Here is an 18,579-nt window from a genome sequence, read left to right on the forward strand (position 1 = left end):
GAAGTCTGCCTGGAGGTGGGGGGCTTGGAGCAGCCCAGCGGAGCCCCAGATGTAGGCAGGACAGGATCCAGCTGGCCAGAGGATGTTCTGATTCAGTACATCTCCCAGGGGGGCCTGGAAGGAATTTAATGCTGTCAGAAATCTTGGGGCGGTGGGGCCATGGTACTCAACACCTGCCCTCCTGCCCCGTGCAGGATGACTGTCTTCCAGTGCAAAGCATCAGGGGATAAAAAAAAAGATTAAAAGAGCTCAATATCATAGAATCATAGAAGATTAGGTTTGGAAGAGACCTCAGGATGTCATGTAGTCCAACCCCCTGCTCAAAGCAGGACCAACCCCAACTAAATCATCCCAGCCAGGGCTTTGTCAAGCCAGGCCTTAAAAACTCCTAAGGATGGAGATTCCACCACCTCCCTACGTAACCCATTCCAGTGCTTCACCATCTTCCTAGTGAAATAGTTTTTCCTAATATCCAACCTAGACCTCCCCCGCTGCAACTTGAGACCATTGCTCCTTGTTCTGTCATCTGCCACTACTGAGAACAACCTAGCTCCATCCTCTTTGGAACCCCCCTTCAGGTAGTTGAAGGCTGCTATCAAATCCTCCCTCACTCTTCTTTTCTGCAGACTAAAGACAAGTTCCTTCAGCCTCTCCTCATAAATCATGTGCCCCAGCCCCCTAGTCATTTTCATTGCCCTCTGCTAGACTCTCTCCAATTTGTCCACATCCCTTCTGTAGTGGGGAGCCCAAAACTAGATGCAAGATGTGGCCTCATCAGTGCTGAATAGATGGGAATAATCACTTCCATCGATCTTGTGGCAATGCTCCTACTAATGCAGCCCAATATGCCGTTAGCCTTCTTGGTAACAAGGGCACACTGTTGACACATGTCCAGCTTCTTGTCCACTGTAATCCCCAGGTCCTTTTCTGCAGAGCTGCCACTTAGCCAGTCGGTCCCCAGCCTGCAGCTATTGATCAGCTCAGGGCCAACCAGGAGGGGATGTGATAATGGACTGCAGGCGCCTGATGGCTGTAAACACTAAGGAGTGTGAATTATTTTATGTGACACATGAGATTAGGGGTGACATCCGGAAGAATATCAGGAAAAACTCTCTGATAGGATGACTTCTACAGGCCTGGCCCAACTCTCATTGAAGTTAATGGGATTATTTTTGAAAAGTTATGGAAGACGGGAGAGAGAAAAGGGCATATATAGTGCCAATCTATAAAAAGGGAAATAAGGACTACCGTGGGAATTACAGACCAGTCATCTTAATTTCTGTACCCGGAAAGATAATGGAGCAAATAATAAAGCAATCAATTTGCAAACACCTAGAAGATAATACATAAGAACATAAGAATGGCCATACTGGGTCAGACCAAAGGTCCATCCAGTCCAATATCCTGTCTGCCGACAGTGGCTAATGCCAGGTGCCCCAGAGGGAGTGAACCTAAAAGGTAATGATCAAGTGATCTCTTTCCTGCCATCCATCTCCATCCTCTGACAAACAGAGGCTAGGGACACCATTCCTTACCCATCCTGGCTAATAGTCATTAATGGACTTAACCTCCATGAATTTATCTACTTCTCTTTTAAACCCTGTTATAGTCCTAGTCTTCACAACCTTCTCAGGCAAGGAGTTCCACAGATTGACTGTGCACTGTGTGAAGAAGAACTTTCTTTTATTTGTTTTAAACCTGCTGCCCATTAATTTCATTTGGTGGCCCCTAGTTCTTATATTATGGGAACAAGTAAATAACTTTTCCTTATTCACTTTCTCCACACCACTCATGATTTTATATACCTCTTATCCTATCCCCCCTTAGTCTCCTCTTTTCCAAAATGTAAAGTCCTGGTCTCTTTAATCTCTCCTCATATGGGACCCATTCCAAACCCCTCATCATTTTAGTTGCCCTTTTCTGAACCTTTTCTAATGCTAGTATATCTTTTTTAGATGAGGAGACCACATCTGTACTCAGTATTCAAGATGTGGGCGTACCATGGATTTATATAAGGGCAATAAGATATTCTTTGTCTTATTCTCTATCCCTTGTTTAATGATTCCTAACATCCTGTTTGCTTTTTTGACTGCCGCTGCACACTGCGTGGACATCGTCAGAAAACTATCCACAATGACTCCAAGATCTCTTTCCTGATTAGTTGTAGCTAAATTAGCCCCCATCATATTGTATGTGTAGTTGGGGTTATTTTTTCCAATGTGCATTACTTTACATATATCCACATTAAATTTCATTTGCCATTTTGTTGCCCAATCGCTTAGTTTTCTGAGATCTTTTTGAAGTTCTTCACAGTCTGCTTTGGTCTTAACTATCTTGAGCAGTTTAGTATCATCTGCAAACTTTGCCACCTCACTGTTTACCCCTTTCTCCAGATCTTTTATGAATAAGTTGAATAGGATTGGTCCTAGGACTGACCCTTGGGGAACACCACTAGCTATCCCTCTTCATTCTGAAAATTTACCATTTATTCCTACCCTTTGTTCCCTGTCTTTTAACCAGTTCTCAATCCATGAAAGGATTATCCTCTTATCCCATGACAACTTAATTTACTTAAGAGCCTTTGGTGAGGTGATAAGTAACAGTCAGCATGGATTTGTCAAGAACAAATCATGTCAAACCAACTTGATAAGTTTCTTTGACAGAGTAACAAGCCTTGTGGATGGGGGGAAGTGATAGACATTGTATATGTTGACTTTAGTAAAGCTTTTGATACAGTCTCGCGTGACTTTCTCATAAACAAAGTAGGGAAATACAACCTAGATGGAGCTACTATAAGGTGGGTGCAAAACTGGTTGGAAAACTGTTCCCAGAGAGTAGTTATCAGTGGTTCACAGTCATGCTGGAAGGGCATAGCAAGTGGGGTCCTGCAGGGATCAGTTCTGGATCCGGTTCTGTTCAATATCTTCATCAATGATTTAGATAATGGCATAGAGAGTACACTTATAAAGTTTGTGGATGATACCAAGCTGGGAGGGGTTGCAAGTGCTTTGGAGGATAGGATTAAAATTCAAAATTGTCTGGACAAACTGGAGAAAGGGTCTGAAGTAAATAGGATGAAATTCAATAAGGACAAATGCAATATATTCCACTTAGGAAGCAACAATCAGTTGCACACATATAAAAATGGGAAATGACTGCCTAGGAAGGAGTACTGCAGAAAGGGATCTGGGGGTCATAGTGGATCACAAGCTAAATATGAGTTAACAGTGTAACACTATTGCAAAAAAAGCAAACATCATTCTGGGATGTATTAGCAGGAGTGTTGTAAGCAAGACACGAGAAGTAATTCTTCCGCTCTACTCTGCGCTGGTTAGGCCTCAGCTTGTGTATTGTGTCCAGTTCTGGGCACCACATTTCAGGAAAGATGTGGACAAATTGGAGAAAGTCCAGAGAAGAGCAACAAAAATGATTAAAGGTCTAGAAAACATGACCTGTGAGGGAAGATTGAAAAAATTGGGTTTGTTTAGTCTGGAGATGAGAAGACTGAGAGGGGACATAACAGTTTTCAAGTACATAAAAGGTTGTTATAAGGAGGAGGGAGAAAAATTGCTCTCTTTAATATCTGAGGCTGGACAAGAAGCAATAGGCTTAAATTGCAGCAAGGGCGGTTTAGGTTGGACATTAGGAAAAACTTCCTAACTGTCAGGGTGGTTAAGCACTGGAATAAATTGCCTAGGGAGGTTGTGGAATCTCCATAATTGGGGATTTTTAAGAGCAGGTTAGACGAACACTTGTCAGGGATGGTCTAGATCAGGGGTTCTCAACCTTCTTCTCTGAGGCCCCCCTTGACATGTTATAAGAACTTCATGGCCCAGCAGGGGCATAGCGGGCCTCGGGGCAGGGGTCTTGGGTAAGGTTGCTAATCCCACAAAACTGAACACCCTAGCCCCGCCCCTTCCCAGAGGCCATGTCCCCTGCTCACTACATTCCCGCTCCCTTGGTGGCTTGGTCTCCCCAACCCGAACTCACTTTCCCTGAGCTGGGGCAGAGGCTTGTGGTGTGAGAGGGGGTGAGGGCTCTAACTGAGGGTGAAGGCACTGGGGTGGGGCCAGAAATGAGGGGTTCAGGGTGAAGGAGGGGGCTCTGGGCTGGGGCAAGGGGTTGGAGTGTGGGAGGAGTGAGGGCTCCAGCTGGGAGTGCGGGCTCTGGGGTGGGGCTGGGGATGAGGGGTTCAGAGTGTGGGAGGGGGCTGCGGGTTGAGGCAGGGGGTTGGGATGTAGGGGGGGTGAGGGCTCTGTCTGGAGGTGGGGGTTCTGGGGTGGGGCTGGGGATGAGGGGTTTGTGGTGCAGGAAGGGGCTCCAGGTCTGGGGGGGCTCAGGGCTGGGACAGGGTTGGGGCTCGGGATTGGGGCACGGGCTTACCTCTGGCACCTCCTGGTCAGTGGCGCAGCGGGGGGCAAAGGCAGGCTTCCTGCCTGTCCTGGCACTGCGGACTGCGCTGAGCCCCGGAAGTGGCCAGCAGCAGGTCCGGCTCCTCGGTGGAGGTACGGCAGGCAGCTCTGTGCGCTGCTCTTGCCCACAGGCACTGCCCCCACAGCTCCCATTGGCTGTGGTTCCCGGTCAATGGGAGTGCAAAGCTGGTGCTCAGGGTGAGGGCAGCACGAGGGGCCACGTGGCCCCGCGCCTAGGAGCTGGACCTTCTGGCCACTTCCAGGGCGCAGTGCGAAGCCAGGACAGGTAGAGATTAGCCTGCCTTAGCTCTGCAGCACTGCCGACCAGACTCTTAGTGGTCCAGTCAGCGGTGATGACCGAAGCCACTGGGGTCACTTTTCGACCAGGTGTTTTGGTACAAAACCAGACACCTGGTCACCCTGGCCTTGGGCATAGGCATAGTTTGACTTCTGTTTTGGGGGGGCAGGGGCCAGTGGGGCTCGAGCCACCTCCGGAAGGCGGGGTCCAGGGAGGAAGTGCCACCTCCACCCCCAACTCACCTTAGCAGGCCACCCAGCCTGTCTGGGTTGCGGGGGCGGGGCACAACCAAAATGTATAACTCAAAGGTGGGGAGCTTAGCACAGAAAGTTTGAAAACAGCTCTTAGGGTGCAGGGAGCGGGTATCTGGGGGCTGTGTGCAGACAGGGGGGTAGCACAGGGTGCAGGGAGGGGGTAGCTGGGGCTATGTGCACACAGGAGGTGGCTGTGGATGCAGGGAGGGGGTGGCTAGGGGCTGTGTGCTGGCAGGGGTAGCTCAGGGTGCAGGGGATGGCTAGGGGCTGTGTGCTGGCAGGCGTAGCTCAGGGTGCAGGGGGTGGCTAGGGGCTGTGTGCTGGCAGGCGTAGCTCAGGGTGCAGGGGGTGGCTAGGGGCTGTGTGCTGGCAGGGGGTAGCTCAGGGTGCAGGGAGAGATGTATTAGGGGCTATGTGCTGGGAGGACTCCCCTGTTCCCGGAGGGGTCTGCCAGCCATGGAGCCAGATCTCCCCATCTGGGTGGCTCTTACCGGCTGCCTCTGCGGGAGCAAAGGGGGCTGAGAGCTGAGGAGCAGCTTCAACCCAGGGCGCCAGCAGGAGAGGAGGGAACGCTGTGGACACCTGCTCCATGGCACCAGCCAGAGCCGCAGCTGCCCCACACGGCCTGGTGTAACAGCAAAAACAGCAGCCGGCACATTTCCCCACCAATACAGTTACCTACTGAGCCTGCTCACTACAACCTAGATAGGAAATTCTTCTGCCAGGGAGCTGTTTGTGCCACTACACTGGCTCTGGCTTCCCACCTCCGACCTGCGCAGGGAGAGGAGATGGAGGGGAGGTGTGGAGCTGTGCTGCCCCCAGGACTGTCCTGCTCTTGCGCTGCAGTTTGGGAGGAGCGGGGGCAATGCCCTCCATGTCCCCAACTCTGCCCATGGGCTCACGGCTTCTGCCTCACAGGGAGCATCAGGGTTCGGGGATTCAGCCCAGGCACCTGGCTTCAGCCCCCCAGGGGGGCACCAGAGATCCCCAGGGGGGCTTCCGCTGCGGGACTCCTTGAAAGGGCTCGCAGACCCCCAGGGGACCACAGACCCCTGCTTGAGAACTGCTGGTCTAGATAATACTTAGTCCTGCCATGAGTGCATGGGACTGGACTAGTTTCATATTAGCAGCCGTGTTAGTCTGTATCCACAAAAAGAAAAGGAGTACTTGTGGCACGTTAGAGACTAACAAATTTATTTGAGCATAAGCTTTCATGAGCTACAGCTCACTTCATCGGTGCTCAAATAAATTTGTTAGTCTCTAAGGTGCCACAAGTCCTCCTTTTCTTTTTCAGGACTGGACTAGATGACCTCTTGAGGTCCCTTCGAGACCTATGACTCTATGATTTTTTTCCCTATTACTCTAATGGGAATTAGATTGTGCTTGATGAGACTGTGGAACAGTCTCCCACTGGAGGACATGGAAATTTGGTGCAGGTCATTGAATTCTAGCCTGAGCCATGGCTGGGAACTGACTTTAGGGGACAATCTGGTACTGACTGGGGTGGGCAAGAGGGACCAGGTGGCCTAACGGGTCTCTTACATGTCTGCCTCCTCTGACTCTGTGGTTGAGAAAGAGACAGAGGGAAGGGCGCTATGGGGGAGACAAACCCAGGGAAAGGAGGGGTCAGACACAGACAGTCCCATGCACCTGCTGCCCCAGCCCAAATCCTGCTTCTCAGTACAAGGGGATCTAGCATGTTTCTAGCACCGTTTCCTACCTGATTAACTGATTATTTATTATTCATTTTATGTTGTTATTCCACCAAATTCAACAAAAATCCAGACAGCCGAGTTTGCTGGGCAGGCTATACATGTCCCCCAGGTGTCATAGACTACTCTTTCTCTCTTTCAGGGTGAAGCAGGCCTTCCTGGTCCCCAGGGGTTACCCGGGAAGAGGGGAGAGAAGGGAGATCAGGTGAGTGACTTGGAGATGTTGCTTAGTTTGACTGGGCCCATTGGAAGTTCTTCCCACCTGGTAGGATCTTTGTGGTGATGAGCTGAACAGCCCCCAGAAAGCAAACCAGCGCGTTCCCCCCCCACCCCCCGCCATTAACACAGAGATGGCCAGTGAGCTCTCCTTGCCACAAGCTAGGGGCCAACAGGTCAATGTATATGCAGGAATTAGACGAACACAGAAGGTCATGGCTGATTTCATAATGCTCGAGAGGTAGTAGGAGCAGTGCACTATGAAGAGGAAATGCGGTAGGATTTTCAAAAGCACCGAAAGTGATTGAGGAACACGTCCCACTAAAAATCAGTGGGATTCGTGCTCCTAAATCAAGTTGGTGCTTTAAAAATACAGCCCATAGTCTTTATAGATGGTTATGTGTATGCATATAGGGCCTGAGCCAATCTCCAATGAAATCAATGGGAATCTTTCCATTGGCTTCATTGGGTGTTGGATTCCATACATGTATGCATTGCTATGTGTATTTTATATATTAATCTAGCCCTGTTTCAAACAGTTAACTATGCCAGACTACATTAGTGTGCACTAGGGAATGTTTAGTGTGAGCCAGCAGAGTCCACACGGGCCAGTTAGTGTGCAACGGGCTAGTGACCCTAGAATTTACACCCCTCTGATAGTGTCACTCTCTGTTGTTGGTCACCCTACTGTCTCCCCTGTTCCCAACAGAAAAATAACAAATGATGTTTTCTGCAGGTGTTTCAAGCAACAACACTTTTAATTGCAGGTTGGGTTAGGGTTCTCATTTTCTTTTCCGTAAACTAAAGTGTAAACTGTCAGCTTTGGAAAATAGTGTTACTTTTTGTGAATTACTCTCAAGATGTTACCCTTAGATTTAACTGCTAGTGCTGCATCTGGGGAGACCGGCAAGATCAAACAACAGTATTAAATATTGTAGCGGCGTGGTAATGGTGCAGTAGCTATCGTTGATTCAGGTAAAATCCGAGTGTTTTGTTTGTTCCTAGGGTGAAAAAGGAGGAGCTGGACTCACTGGACTCAAAGGCGAAAGCGGTGAAAAGGTGAGTCACAGAAGATAGCAGACACCTAAACAAGAAAAGAAGAAGGAGAACAAAGGCTGGAGAGTACAGCATGGTACAACGGAAACAGGGTCAACTACAGAGTCAATGGAGCAATGGAAATGGCTAGTAGCTTGGACAGACTTCTTATGAGGAGAGAATGACACTCAATCAGGGCTGTTAGAGAGACAAGGTGGGTGAGGAAATATCTGTTATTGGACCAAATTCTGTTGGTGAGAGAGACAAGCTTTCAAGCCACACACAGCTCTTCCTCAGGTCTGGGAAAGGTACTCCGAGTGTCACCGCTAAATACAAGGTGGAACAGATTGTTTAGCATAAGAAGTTAGCACATATTGTAAGGGACCATTCAAGGTAGAGTGGCCCATTACTGCCTCTGCAGTCATAGGGCAAAAAGAGGGGGTGTCTGGGTTACAGATTATTGTAATAAGCCATAAATGCAGTGTCTCTGGTCAGCCCATGATTTCTAGTGTCTAGCAGAGTAATGAACTTAAGCTCCCAGGCCTAAAAATCATGGACTGACCAGAGACACTAGATTTATGGCTTGTTAAAACAATCTACAACCCACTAAACCCCTTTTTTGGTCCTGTGACTGCAGAGGTGTTAGCGGGCTACTCTACTGTGAATGGGCCCATACAATATGTTTTAACTACTTATGCTCAACAATCTGTTCCACCTTGCATTGTTGCTGTGACACTGGGAGTACCTTTCCCAGACCAGAAGATGAGCTCTGTGCCGCCCCAAATCTTGTCTCTCTCACCACCAGAAGTTGGTCCAATAAAAGATATTATCTCATCCACCTGTCTCTCTACTATCCTGGGACTGACATGACTACAACTACGCTGCATGTTTAGGGCTATTCAGTTGAGAAACCAGACAAAAGGAGTGGATGAAACAAAGTAGTGTGTGGGCCACAGACGTTCAGCGGGGGCACTCCTGTTTGTACTCTGGTAATTCAAAGAAAGGGGAGATATTTGAGGAAACTGAAAGGCGACAAGTTGAAAACTGATACAAGGAAATTTTTTTAAACGCAGCACACAGACTGTGGAACTCATTGACACAAGATATTATTGAGCCCAAGAGCTTAGTAGGATTCAAAAAGACTTGGACGTTATAATGATGGTAATTTTAGATAATGAGAATATCCAGAGTTACAGTAGACAAGGCTTATTTTATAAAAGCAGATTAAAAGAGCTGGGCTCGTTTAACCTAGCAAAACGAAGGCTGAGGAGGAATATGATTGCTCTCTATAAATACAAAAGGGGATAAACACCAAGGGGGGTGACGAACTGTTTAAGCTACAGGACAGTGTTAGCACAAGCACAAATAGGCATAATCTGGCAATGAGCAAACTCAGGCTGGAAATTAGATGCAAGTTTCTAACTGTCAGAGGAGTGAGGTTCTGGAACAGCCTCCCAATAGGAGTTGTGTGTGTGTGTGTTGGGGAGTGGGGTGAGGGAGCAGCTTACTTAGTTTTAAGAGAGAGGATACATGTATGAGTAGGATTCAATGATAGGGTTGCTTGTGATGGTGGGTTTAGGGTGTTGCAGCCCTGGGGGTCCCTTCTGGTTCAGGTCTGATGGTCCCTAAATCTCATGCTTCGGGTCTTCAGCCAGTCACCTGCAGGAGTCAGGAAGGAATTGTTTCCTCCCAGTGTATTTGGATTTGGGTTTTTTTGGTCTTCCTCTGAAACATCAGAGGTGGCTGCAGCTAGAAATGAGACACTGGATGGGGTGGCCTGGTTCATTCTTTCTCTCAGGTGTATGCCTGGCTGGTTTTTACTTACATGCTCAGGGTCTAACTGGTTGCCATACATGGGGTCAGAAATGCATTTTCCTTCAGGTTAGATGGGCAGTGACCTTGTGAGTTTTTCACCTTTCTCTGCAGCATGTGGGTGCAAGTTGTTTGCCAGGATCATCTGGGTATCTCACTTACTCAATTCCCTGTCACTGGGGGGCCTCGGGCACTGGTGTACCTGGTTTTGGTCCTGATGTACTTATTTTAAGCTCATTACGGATAACGAGCAAGATACATCGGAATGATCTATATTAATTTATTAATAATATGTGAGCAGGTCATGGGGAACGTTTAGTATACGACTTTTGGAATGTGTACTGTGGCTAGGTGGTTATTGTTAATAGTTGGCTGCTGAGAAACTAGCAGGAAGGTAATAACAATGGATCTAGATAAGATGTGGTGATTAGGTCAGGAGGTGATGGAACAAGACCTGAGTTGTTAGTTGTGAAGTTGATACAGTGCAGGCTCCAGCTAAAGTTACTCAGCTGTTTTCTCAAGCTGGGATCAAGCAGATAAGAGGGACTGAATGGATTAAAAAGTGACTCTCTCTAGACAGTGGTGGTGGAGTTGTCAGGAAGCTCCTCAGAGGAGCAGACTGACACAGAGAGAGGCCATGTAGGCTGGGTCTGAAGCAGTGAGGCCTTCCTAAGCTGTCAGGGAAATGGTAAGGCCTTGTCTACTATAATTCTGGATGTTCTGGTTATCTGTAATTATCATCGTCATAATATCCGAGTCTTTTTGAATCCTACTAAGCTCTTGGCCTCAATAATATCTTCTGGCAATGAGTTCTACAGGTTAATTGTGTGCTGCATTAAAAATGTCCTTGTACCAGGTAGGACAGACAGGTGTATAGGCCTTTTATGGCTTTAAAATCCTTTTCTTTGTGCATACTACCTTCCCACTATAAAGATTAAACAAATTAATATAGATCAACCCCACATCTTTACAGGGAGTCTTTCCATAGATTTCAGGGCTTTGGATCTGTCCCTATATATGCTCGGCCTTGTGGGAAACTAAAATTCCTAGGTGGCACTGCAGTGGCTTTACAGAATCCAAATCATTTGGATTTTGGCTAAATACAAAAAAATGTTTTTAGAAAGTTCGGATTTTCTATGAAAATTGGAAATTTTCCACAAAAAGGAGACTTTTTCTCAAAAAATTGCATTTAGTCGAAACCCCAATTTTTCATTGAAATACAGTTCGGGCAGAACTTTTTTGTGCACCCCAACTCTTCAAGTGTGAATTATTCTTAATATTGCTACCAGTCTCACAACCAGACCTCAAAACATAGTGGATAGGCACTACCGGAGCCCTGTGGGACAAAAGGGGCAGCCAAGCAGACATCTTTCATATGTCAAACTGCACAACACTAGGAGGGGAAATTTTGGCCACGGACAATGGGGTAAAATCCATCTGTCAGCAAAAGAGCCATGGGATGTATAACATCCACTCTAAGCTGCCAGGACCTCCTTTGAGTAGGTCTCTTCTAGTACAGCCATGTCTCACAGCTGTACATATTGGAGAATTGCAGTCGTGCTGTGTTTTACTTTGCTGCCCTCCTATTCCTTAAATAATCCTCCTCTCCCTTACTTCTTTAGGGTGACGTGGGTCCTGCTGGTCCCCCTGGTCTACCTGGAACAGTAAGTAAAGCTGCATCCCGTGCACTAATGCAGAGTTGATGTACAGAGGAATAGGTTGCAGTTTCATCTTCCACACAGACCTCCCAAGCTCAGGGCCTTACAAGTTACCCATTCCTTTGCAGAAACACCAGGAACTATTTACTTAGCCCTGGTATAACTCCATTAGCTTCAGTGGAGCTATCTCATGGATGCAATTGGTCCAATAGTTCTTAAGAGATTGGTATATGTGTATCCTGTCACTGCTTCTCTCTACGAGCATGCTCCCGCATACAGTAGCATCAGTTTGACAGTGTCTGCATCTCTTCCTTTCGGTGGTATGTATAGTAGGTGTAGCGGCTGGGGCAAGTGTGTGTGTTTGTGCCCACACAAGGGTGGAGAAGGGGAGTAAATGTGTTTACACGCTGCAAGTTTATTGCATGGATCCTACAGGATCCTTTTAGACCAAGCAAGGTGTCCCAGTCCAGGATTTCCTGGTGACTTCCCAAAGAAACCAGTTTATTTTCAGAATGGATCCTGTGGGAAACTGAGCAGATCTTGCAGGGAGCATTCCCCCTGAATCTCATTAGCCGACACACCGTGCCCATGGAAATAGCAGGGGGAATCCTAGACTGGATTACACTGCCTCACCAGCCTGGATTTAGGGCAGTGCTTATGGCTTGGGGAGAATTCAAATCCAGTGCCCTTCCAGCCCTCCAAGACCTCTGTGAGAGAGGCTCCAGCAGATACAACACCATCTTGTGTTGCTGGCCCAGAAGACTCGCATACACTAGGAGCCCATTGTGGAACAATGGAATTAGTTTGGGTTCAGCATTGGGTCCAACGAACCACCAAATTAGACCATGTCCACCTCACGGACCCCTCCGGGCAATAGGAAAGCACCAAGGAACTTCCATTTACCTCTTTTAAAATGTGGGAACATGAGTATACTCTGAAATGCAAGTTGACTACAGGCCGTGAAACCAAAGTCCATGGACTATAACTATAACCCTCATCATCCGCTCCAGCAAAACCTGACCAATCATCCAGCGCTGAGTGTTAACAATGCTCCTGCCCCAACAATGGTAGAGGTAGTACCAGAGTTATAGGCCCTCCAGGGAAAATGTCTGAGATTTGCATATAGTGGCTGTTAGCAAGGCTGATTGCAGCTGCCCTGCTGGCGTATGGACAGACAGCCTCTCAGATAGCTAAGACCCAAGCCATATAGACCTTCATAGGTCTATAGCAAAACCTTGAACAGGAAGGTAGTACAGGCTGCAGAACCCTGGTGTGATGCACTCCCTATGGTGAAACCTTCCAAGCAAGCAGGCTTCCTCATTCTGTATCAATGGCAGCTTCCAAGTGACCGTCGGGGTAGCCCATATACATCGCAGGGGGATAATTCAGTCACAAAGGCCTGGTCCTGGTCGACAGCTGAGGGAAATGGTTCCAAATGCAGCAGCATGTGCATAGGAATGAAGAAGGCTCTTCTGAACGCTGACATCTTTTGGGGAATCTGTAAGGAGGAGAAGTGTAGCCATCCTTAGTGATCCCAGGGTGGAAGATAATGGACCACGCTCAACCATGGTGCGAGAAAAGCACAGCTCCTATCAGTTTCAATGGAAGTTGCCCTTGCTTACACTAGCCCCAAATTTGGTCCAAAGGGGAAAGTTTAATGAGACTAGAGATGGTATCAAGTGTAAAATTCAGATCCAGATTTCAAAGCCGTTTGAATCTGGGATTTTAGTTGCTCTCATTATTACTATAGAGCTCCTGTGAAAACTTGGGATTCATATTTCAAATACCCCAACAAAGTTCAGGCATGTTTTGGATCTTTTCTTTCCGAAGAACACTGTATTAGATGAAAGGACCTGCCAACTGAGAGGGAGGGAATCTGTACTGACAGAGAGAACGAAGTCCACAAATGATTAACCTTCTAGGAAAATCACTTTGAGTGGCTTCTTTTGTGAATGTGTTTCTACTAACTTTGTTTCATTTTTTTGGTTTTCTTTCCAGACAGCCCTGTTTACCCCACACCCTCCGATTCCTGTAAGTAATGTATCTAATAAAGACGGCCTCTAATTTATCACCATTTATCTTTGATAGATAAAAAACACCGTGGAATTTTACATGTAATTTAAATACTTTGTACAAAAGAGCTCAACTTGAGTCTGGCTCCAGGCAACATCAGCACTATGCCCAGTCACCATAAAAATGCAGGCGTTGTCCTAGCAACAGCAGCATCCCGACTAACTTTGGTTGGCATGCAGCTGCATTCTGTCCCATCCCTGCAAGATGGTGAGTGCTGTCAGATTACACAAGGTCTTAGTATTCTGCTGTGGTCCTGTGTCACCCCTACTTTGCACAGATGTAGATAACTGCATAAGTTGCAATGCAGCAGAGAATTAAGTGCTTAGAGTTTAAGTGACTTGCTCCAGTGTGTCAGTGGCAGAGATTTCTGGGTCTAGTTTCCAGATCTATAAAATGACAGCAATGGCATTTACCATAGGAGAAATCTACAAATATAATTCCAGGTTTCCAGATATCCATAGCAGAGAGAGGGAGGGAAGTAGGTAGAGTTAGCTTCACTTTGCAGGTTCACTGACTAAGGCTTAGAAAAGTCGTTATGTGTTGGCACAGGGGTGTAACCCAGTGGTGAGTTGGTGCTACACAACCTCCTTTCTGGATTGGCATGTGAGTTGTTACTGTTACCTAGGGCTCTCTCAACCCAAAGCTCTTGGTAACTTTTACTCTGTTCGAGGTGGTGTCAGGAAATAAATCAGGGGGCACATGGCCGTCTGACCGATAGATGGTTGGCACAAACAGGACAACACAAGAGTGCTTTCACGTAAAGCTGAACTTTACTTAGTCTCAAGCACTTACACACGTCCGCAAAAGGTTAGTAAAACACCCCCAACCCTTGATAATTACCAGAGCTGAGTGTGGCTCTTGAGTGACACAGTGGCAGGCTTCCGGTGGCCAAATCTTCCGTCTGCCGGTGGGGACTGCAAGATGTATCCAGAGGGAGAGTCCAAAAAGAGTCCAACTACCTCAGACTTTTCCCCCTTATTTATACATTAGACATGTCACTAAAGAAAACTTGTTACAAGCAGTTTCAATAGTCCAGAGTTTGCAGCCTTTAGGCCCCCAATAGACATTCCTGGGCACATCCTGCTCTTCTAAGATGCATGTATCAGCAACTTCAACACAATTCTTATCAGGAAGGACGCGGGGTCAAGCTGCCCTTTCCGTGGCACCCAAACCTCCCCCCCCCTCCTGCCTTGGTTAAGCTAAGCCTGCTGACTTGGCTAATTTACAGCCTGCTGACTTGGCTGCTTTTAGCAATAAGTCATAGTGGTTTCAGGCACTTTACTGGTTTGCCAAAGTCTCCCTGTATATTACAGCCCTTATCTACAAAACTTTAGCTTAAGCTCATGCTTTTACCTCTGGAGGTCCCTGGTTCAAACCCTGGTGTGTTGGCCAAGAGGACGGCCATCACTGGGGCACTGTGTGTGCTCTAAAGGCATAAGTTTCAGGAGGAAGTTAGAAGTTGCCAGGCGTCCTTCAGGATTCTTCCTGCTGCCTCTCTCACAGTGATGAGGAACCAGTTCAGGGAATAGTAGATCTCAGCAGCAGCAGTCCTTTGTTTACTTATACATTTTCCCCTGTTAGTTAGATACATTTACCTAAAAGCTGCTCAGTTATCGTGAAATACCGTGACTAGGTCAAGTGGTTTTGGGTCTGTATCTAACCATAATGGACTGAGTTATGCCTTTAGGACCCAGCCCCCTGTCTGGGAGCTGTGCAGAACTAGATTCATGGCGGAGCAGCTCTGGAAGGAATTCCTGACAGAAGGTGCAATGTGCACCCAATCAGTGCCCGGTCTCCTCTTCCTCTCTTTGAGATGTCTTGCATTCTGGGGGCGCTGGAGATGTGACTCTGACCATGTCCTGCATAAATCAGGAGGGTAGCAGGCCTCCCTGCAGTCTGCCCCACCCTCTTGCACACTCACAGAGCTGTGGGGCACAAGCTGACCCACTCTGTGTCTTGCCCCCTTTTTTCAGTGGGGTGGAAGTTAAAAAATATGTAAAAGAAAACAGCGACAGGCAGTTGCTCAGGGGGCTGGCAATAGGGGCTGCTAGTTCCAATCCAGCCGCTAGTTGCAGTCCAATCCAGCTGTTGGTCATAACCATCTCATTTCTGTACATTGAGCTGTGTGAAATGAGAGGGTGGATTAAGATCAATTGCCAGGGACAGGGGTCCATGTAACATGTAGCACTATCTGGCAGCACTGACAGTCTCACCAGATTGGCCATGTGTTCAGCTAATTTGGAGGGACCCTGTAGGCGGTCCCTGTAGGATTGAGGCAGGGTAATTTGCCCTGCTTGTATTCTACCTGTTTTTTGGCTATTGTATGACTTTAGGGGCAGATTTTTTTAAGGTTATATAGATGCCTAATTCCCAATACCTTTAAAAATCTGGCCCCAAGCCTGGAGGTTGATCAGTATGGCACTAACATTCAACTGAAATGTAAACACAGAAACAAAAAGGAAGAAAAAAGATTATTAAATGAGCTGCCTCCTTAGACTACTGCGTGATTATTTCCTCTTGCAGCCTTGGTTTCCATGGGAATACCTGTTTATATTTACAGTTATTAAGAGCATCCATCTCTCTGATCTTGTTAAAGTGTGTCTACACTTTGGGTATTTTCATCACTCAAGAATTTCAAAAAGTGTACTAGTTTGAAATGTAATTATACTAGTACACCCAAAGCACAACTGCAATATTTGGTTGATGTAAATTTATTAAACCAGTTTGTGCTGCACCGTTGTTCTTCTGCAGGCCATTAGATGGCAACAGAGACTGTTTGAATAGGATTTGTGTTAACTTGAGTTAAATTATTTATTGCTAACAATATTTATTGCAAGTTCAGACTTTTTTTTGGTTGGAAAATTCTTTGCAAACAACCTTTGAATTTCACAAATCTGTTGCTAGCAGAAATGATTTGGAAAACAGATCTTGTGAACCATGAAGAACTATATGAACTTTTTGTTTTGACTAGACCTGGTGTCTGATTGGAAACCTAAGTCACATGCTTCTTCTCCTTGACTGAATAACTGAAAGATTGTATACAATGATGTAACAAAAGAAAAAGTTTGAACGCTCTTGCCTGAATACATATGTTCACATACAAATTTGGAATTTCATATGTGGCCTGGTCTTGCACCATTAGAATCGTCAGTGGGAGCAGGATCACACCCATAGAGAGGGCTAAGGGGAGATATGATTGAGGTCTATACAATCATGACTGGTGTAGAGAGGGTAGATAAGGAAGTGTTGTTTACTACTTCTCATAACACAAGAACTAGGGGTCACCAAGTGAAATTAATAGGCAGCAGATTTAAAACAAATAAAAGGAAGTATTTCTTCACACAACGCACAGTCAACCTGTGGAACTCCTTGCCAGAGGATGTTGTGAAGGCCAAGACCATAACAGAGTTCAAAAAAGAACTAGATACGTTCATGGAGGATAGGTCAAAAAAAAAGAACTAGATACATTCGTGGAGGATAGCCAGGGTGGGCAGGGATGGTGTCCCTAGCCTCTGTTTGCCAGAAGCTGGAAGTGAGCGACAGGGGATGGATCACTTCATGATTACCTGTTCTGTTCATTCCCTCTGGGGCACCTGGCACTGGCCACTGTCGGAAGACAAGATACTGGGGTAGCTGGACCCTTGGTCTGACCCAGAAGGGCCACTCTTATGTTCTTATAGAGGACAGCCATTTCTCCAGTAACTCTACGCCATTCACTTAAATGCATCTAAATAGCATGAATGCATCCATACTGACTGGCTTTTCAGAATTCAAAGTAAAGGTGAATTCCTGCTGCATGGTATTCCACCAGCATGAACATGTGGGGATGTTATAAAGAGGAAGGACAGCAGTAAATTAATCCCAGTGGTCGGTAACACCAGCGTACAAAATAATGTGCTGATGTTGCAGCAGGGAGGGGAAACTCTCTGAACACAAGAAGTTAATGGGACACACGGCCAAGATTGGCTGTGGAATCCACCTCACTGGTGATACCCAAGGCTAGCCCATGTACATCCATCTTTTAGAGATGGGATAGGAATAATGACATTAGTCTTATCATCTTCCAGGCAGATGGAGTAGATCATTGATCAACCGTTACTCTTGATATTTCATTTCAGACTATCTGGACAATAAATGTACACCAGAGAGAATATTCTTTCCCCTAAATTTACCAAGTTGTAATATTATTTTATGATGGGAGATTATATGTAAACATTATCTTTGAGGGAGAGTAACCATCTTTTTAGTTGAAAATATATTTGGGATAGGCTTAGAAGACAAGTGCTTTTTCACAGCTAATTTACTGAGCTATAGCCACTAACAACACCCCCACCCCCCCAAAAAAAATCTCTCTTCTAGGATGGAAGGAATGTGATTGTTCATATATTCAACATGAGTCCTCTAGATCTAGATACCAAGCATGAGTGGCAATGGTAGCAGTTTAACTGAAGGAGATTCTTTCTCTTATTCATTTGGCCTTGTTCCAAAGCGTATTTCGTTCATTGGAGGGTCTTAATCTCAATGGCCACAGAATCTGGCCCTTTATAAAGTTGGAGTCCATGGCCATGTTCTGATAACCCTAATGGGATGTCCTCTTTTCTGCTTTCAGGTAAAAGGGTGGGTTCTAACTTCAATTCAGCTCACAGTCACTTCATATGAAAAATCCACTCGGCTTTCTGTGCGGAATAAGAGATCCTTAACATAAGCTCTCTGTATGGAAAGTGGTCGAACGCCTCTGTCAAAGAACAAAGCTGTTTGACTTTTATCGGCTTAGCCGACGAGATAACTTTAATTTATTTTTCACTCTTTGTCCTCTATTGCTTTGCAACAGGGAGAAACTGGGCCAAAGGGAGAGAAAGGTGATCGAGGAAACAGCGGGGAACCCGTAAGTGCACGACAGTATTCCTTCAGAAATGGCTTTGAGCCTCTCCCTGCCCACTAGCTAATAGAACATGGGTGGGTGTCATACTCCCTTTGGGAGGGGCCCCTAATGTTGTAATAGTAGTGACCTGGTGATAAGCAGAGGGCTGGTGAGGAGTTTTAGATAGGGTTTTGCTGATGTGTTTATATATATATATATATATATATATATATATATATAAACACACA

General features: G+C 46.4%; 1 protein-coding gene across 1 annotated transcript in view; it reads left to right on the forward strand.

Moving 5' to 3' along the window:
* The window catches only part of COL22A1 (collagen type XXII alpha 1 chain), a 325,582-nt gene that overhangs the window by 250,974 nt on the left and 56,029 nt on the right, over positions 1-18,579 (forward strand). The window contains exons 29-33 of the mRNA XM_037892981.2: positions 6,819-6,881; positions 7,898-7,951; positions 11,362-11,403; positions 13,396-13,428; positions 18,302-18,355. Of these exons, the coding sequence (XP_037748909.2) occupies positions 6,819-6,881; positions 7,898-7,951; positions 11,362-11,403; positions 13,396-13,428; positions 18,302-18,355 (246 nt within the window). The remainder of the gene's footprint in view (positions 1-6,818; positions 6,882-7,897; positions 7,952-11,361; positions 11,404-13,395; positions 13,429-18,301; positions 18,356-18,579) is intronic.

Source organism: Chelonia mydas, chromosome 2 (genome assembly GCF_015237465.2).
Source record: "Chelonia mydas isolate rCheMyd1 chromosome 2, rCheMyd1.pri.v2, whole genome shotgun sequence".
Classification (NCBI taxonomy): domain Eukaryota; kingdom Metazoa; phylum Chordata; order Testudines; family Cheloniidae; genus Chelonia; species Chelonia mydas.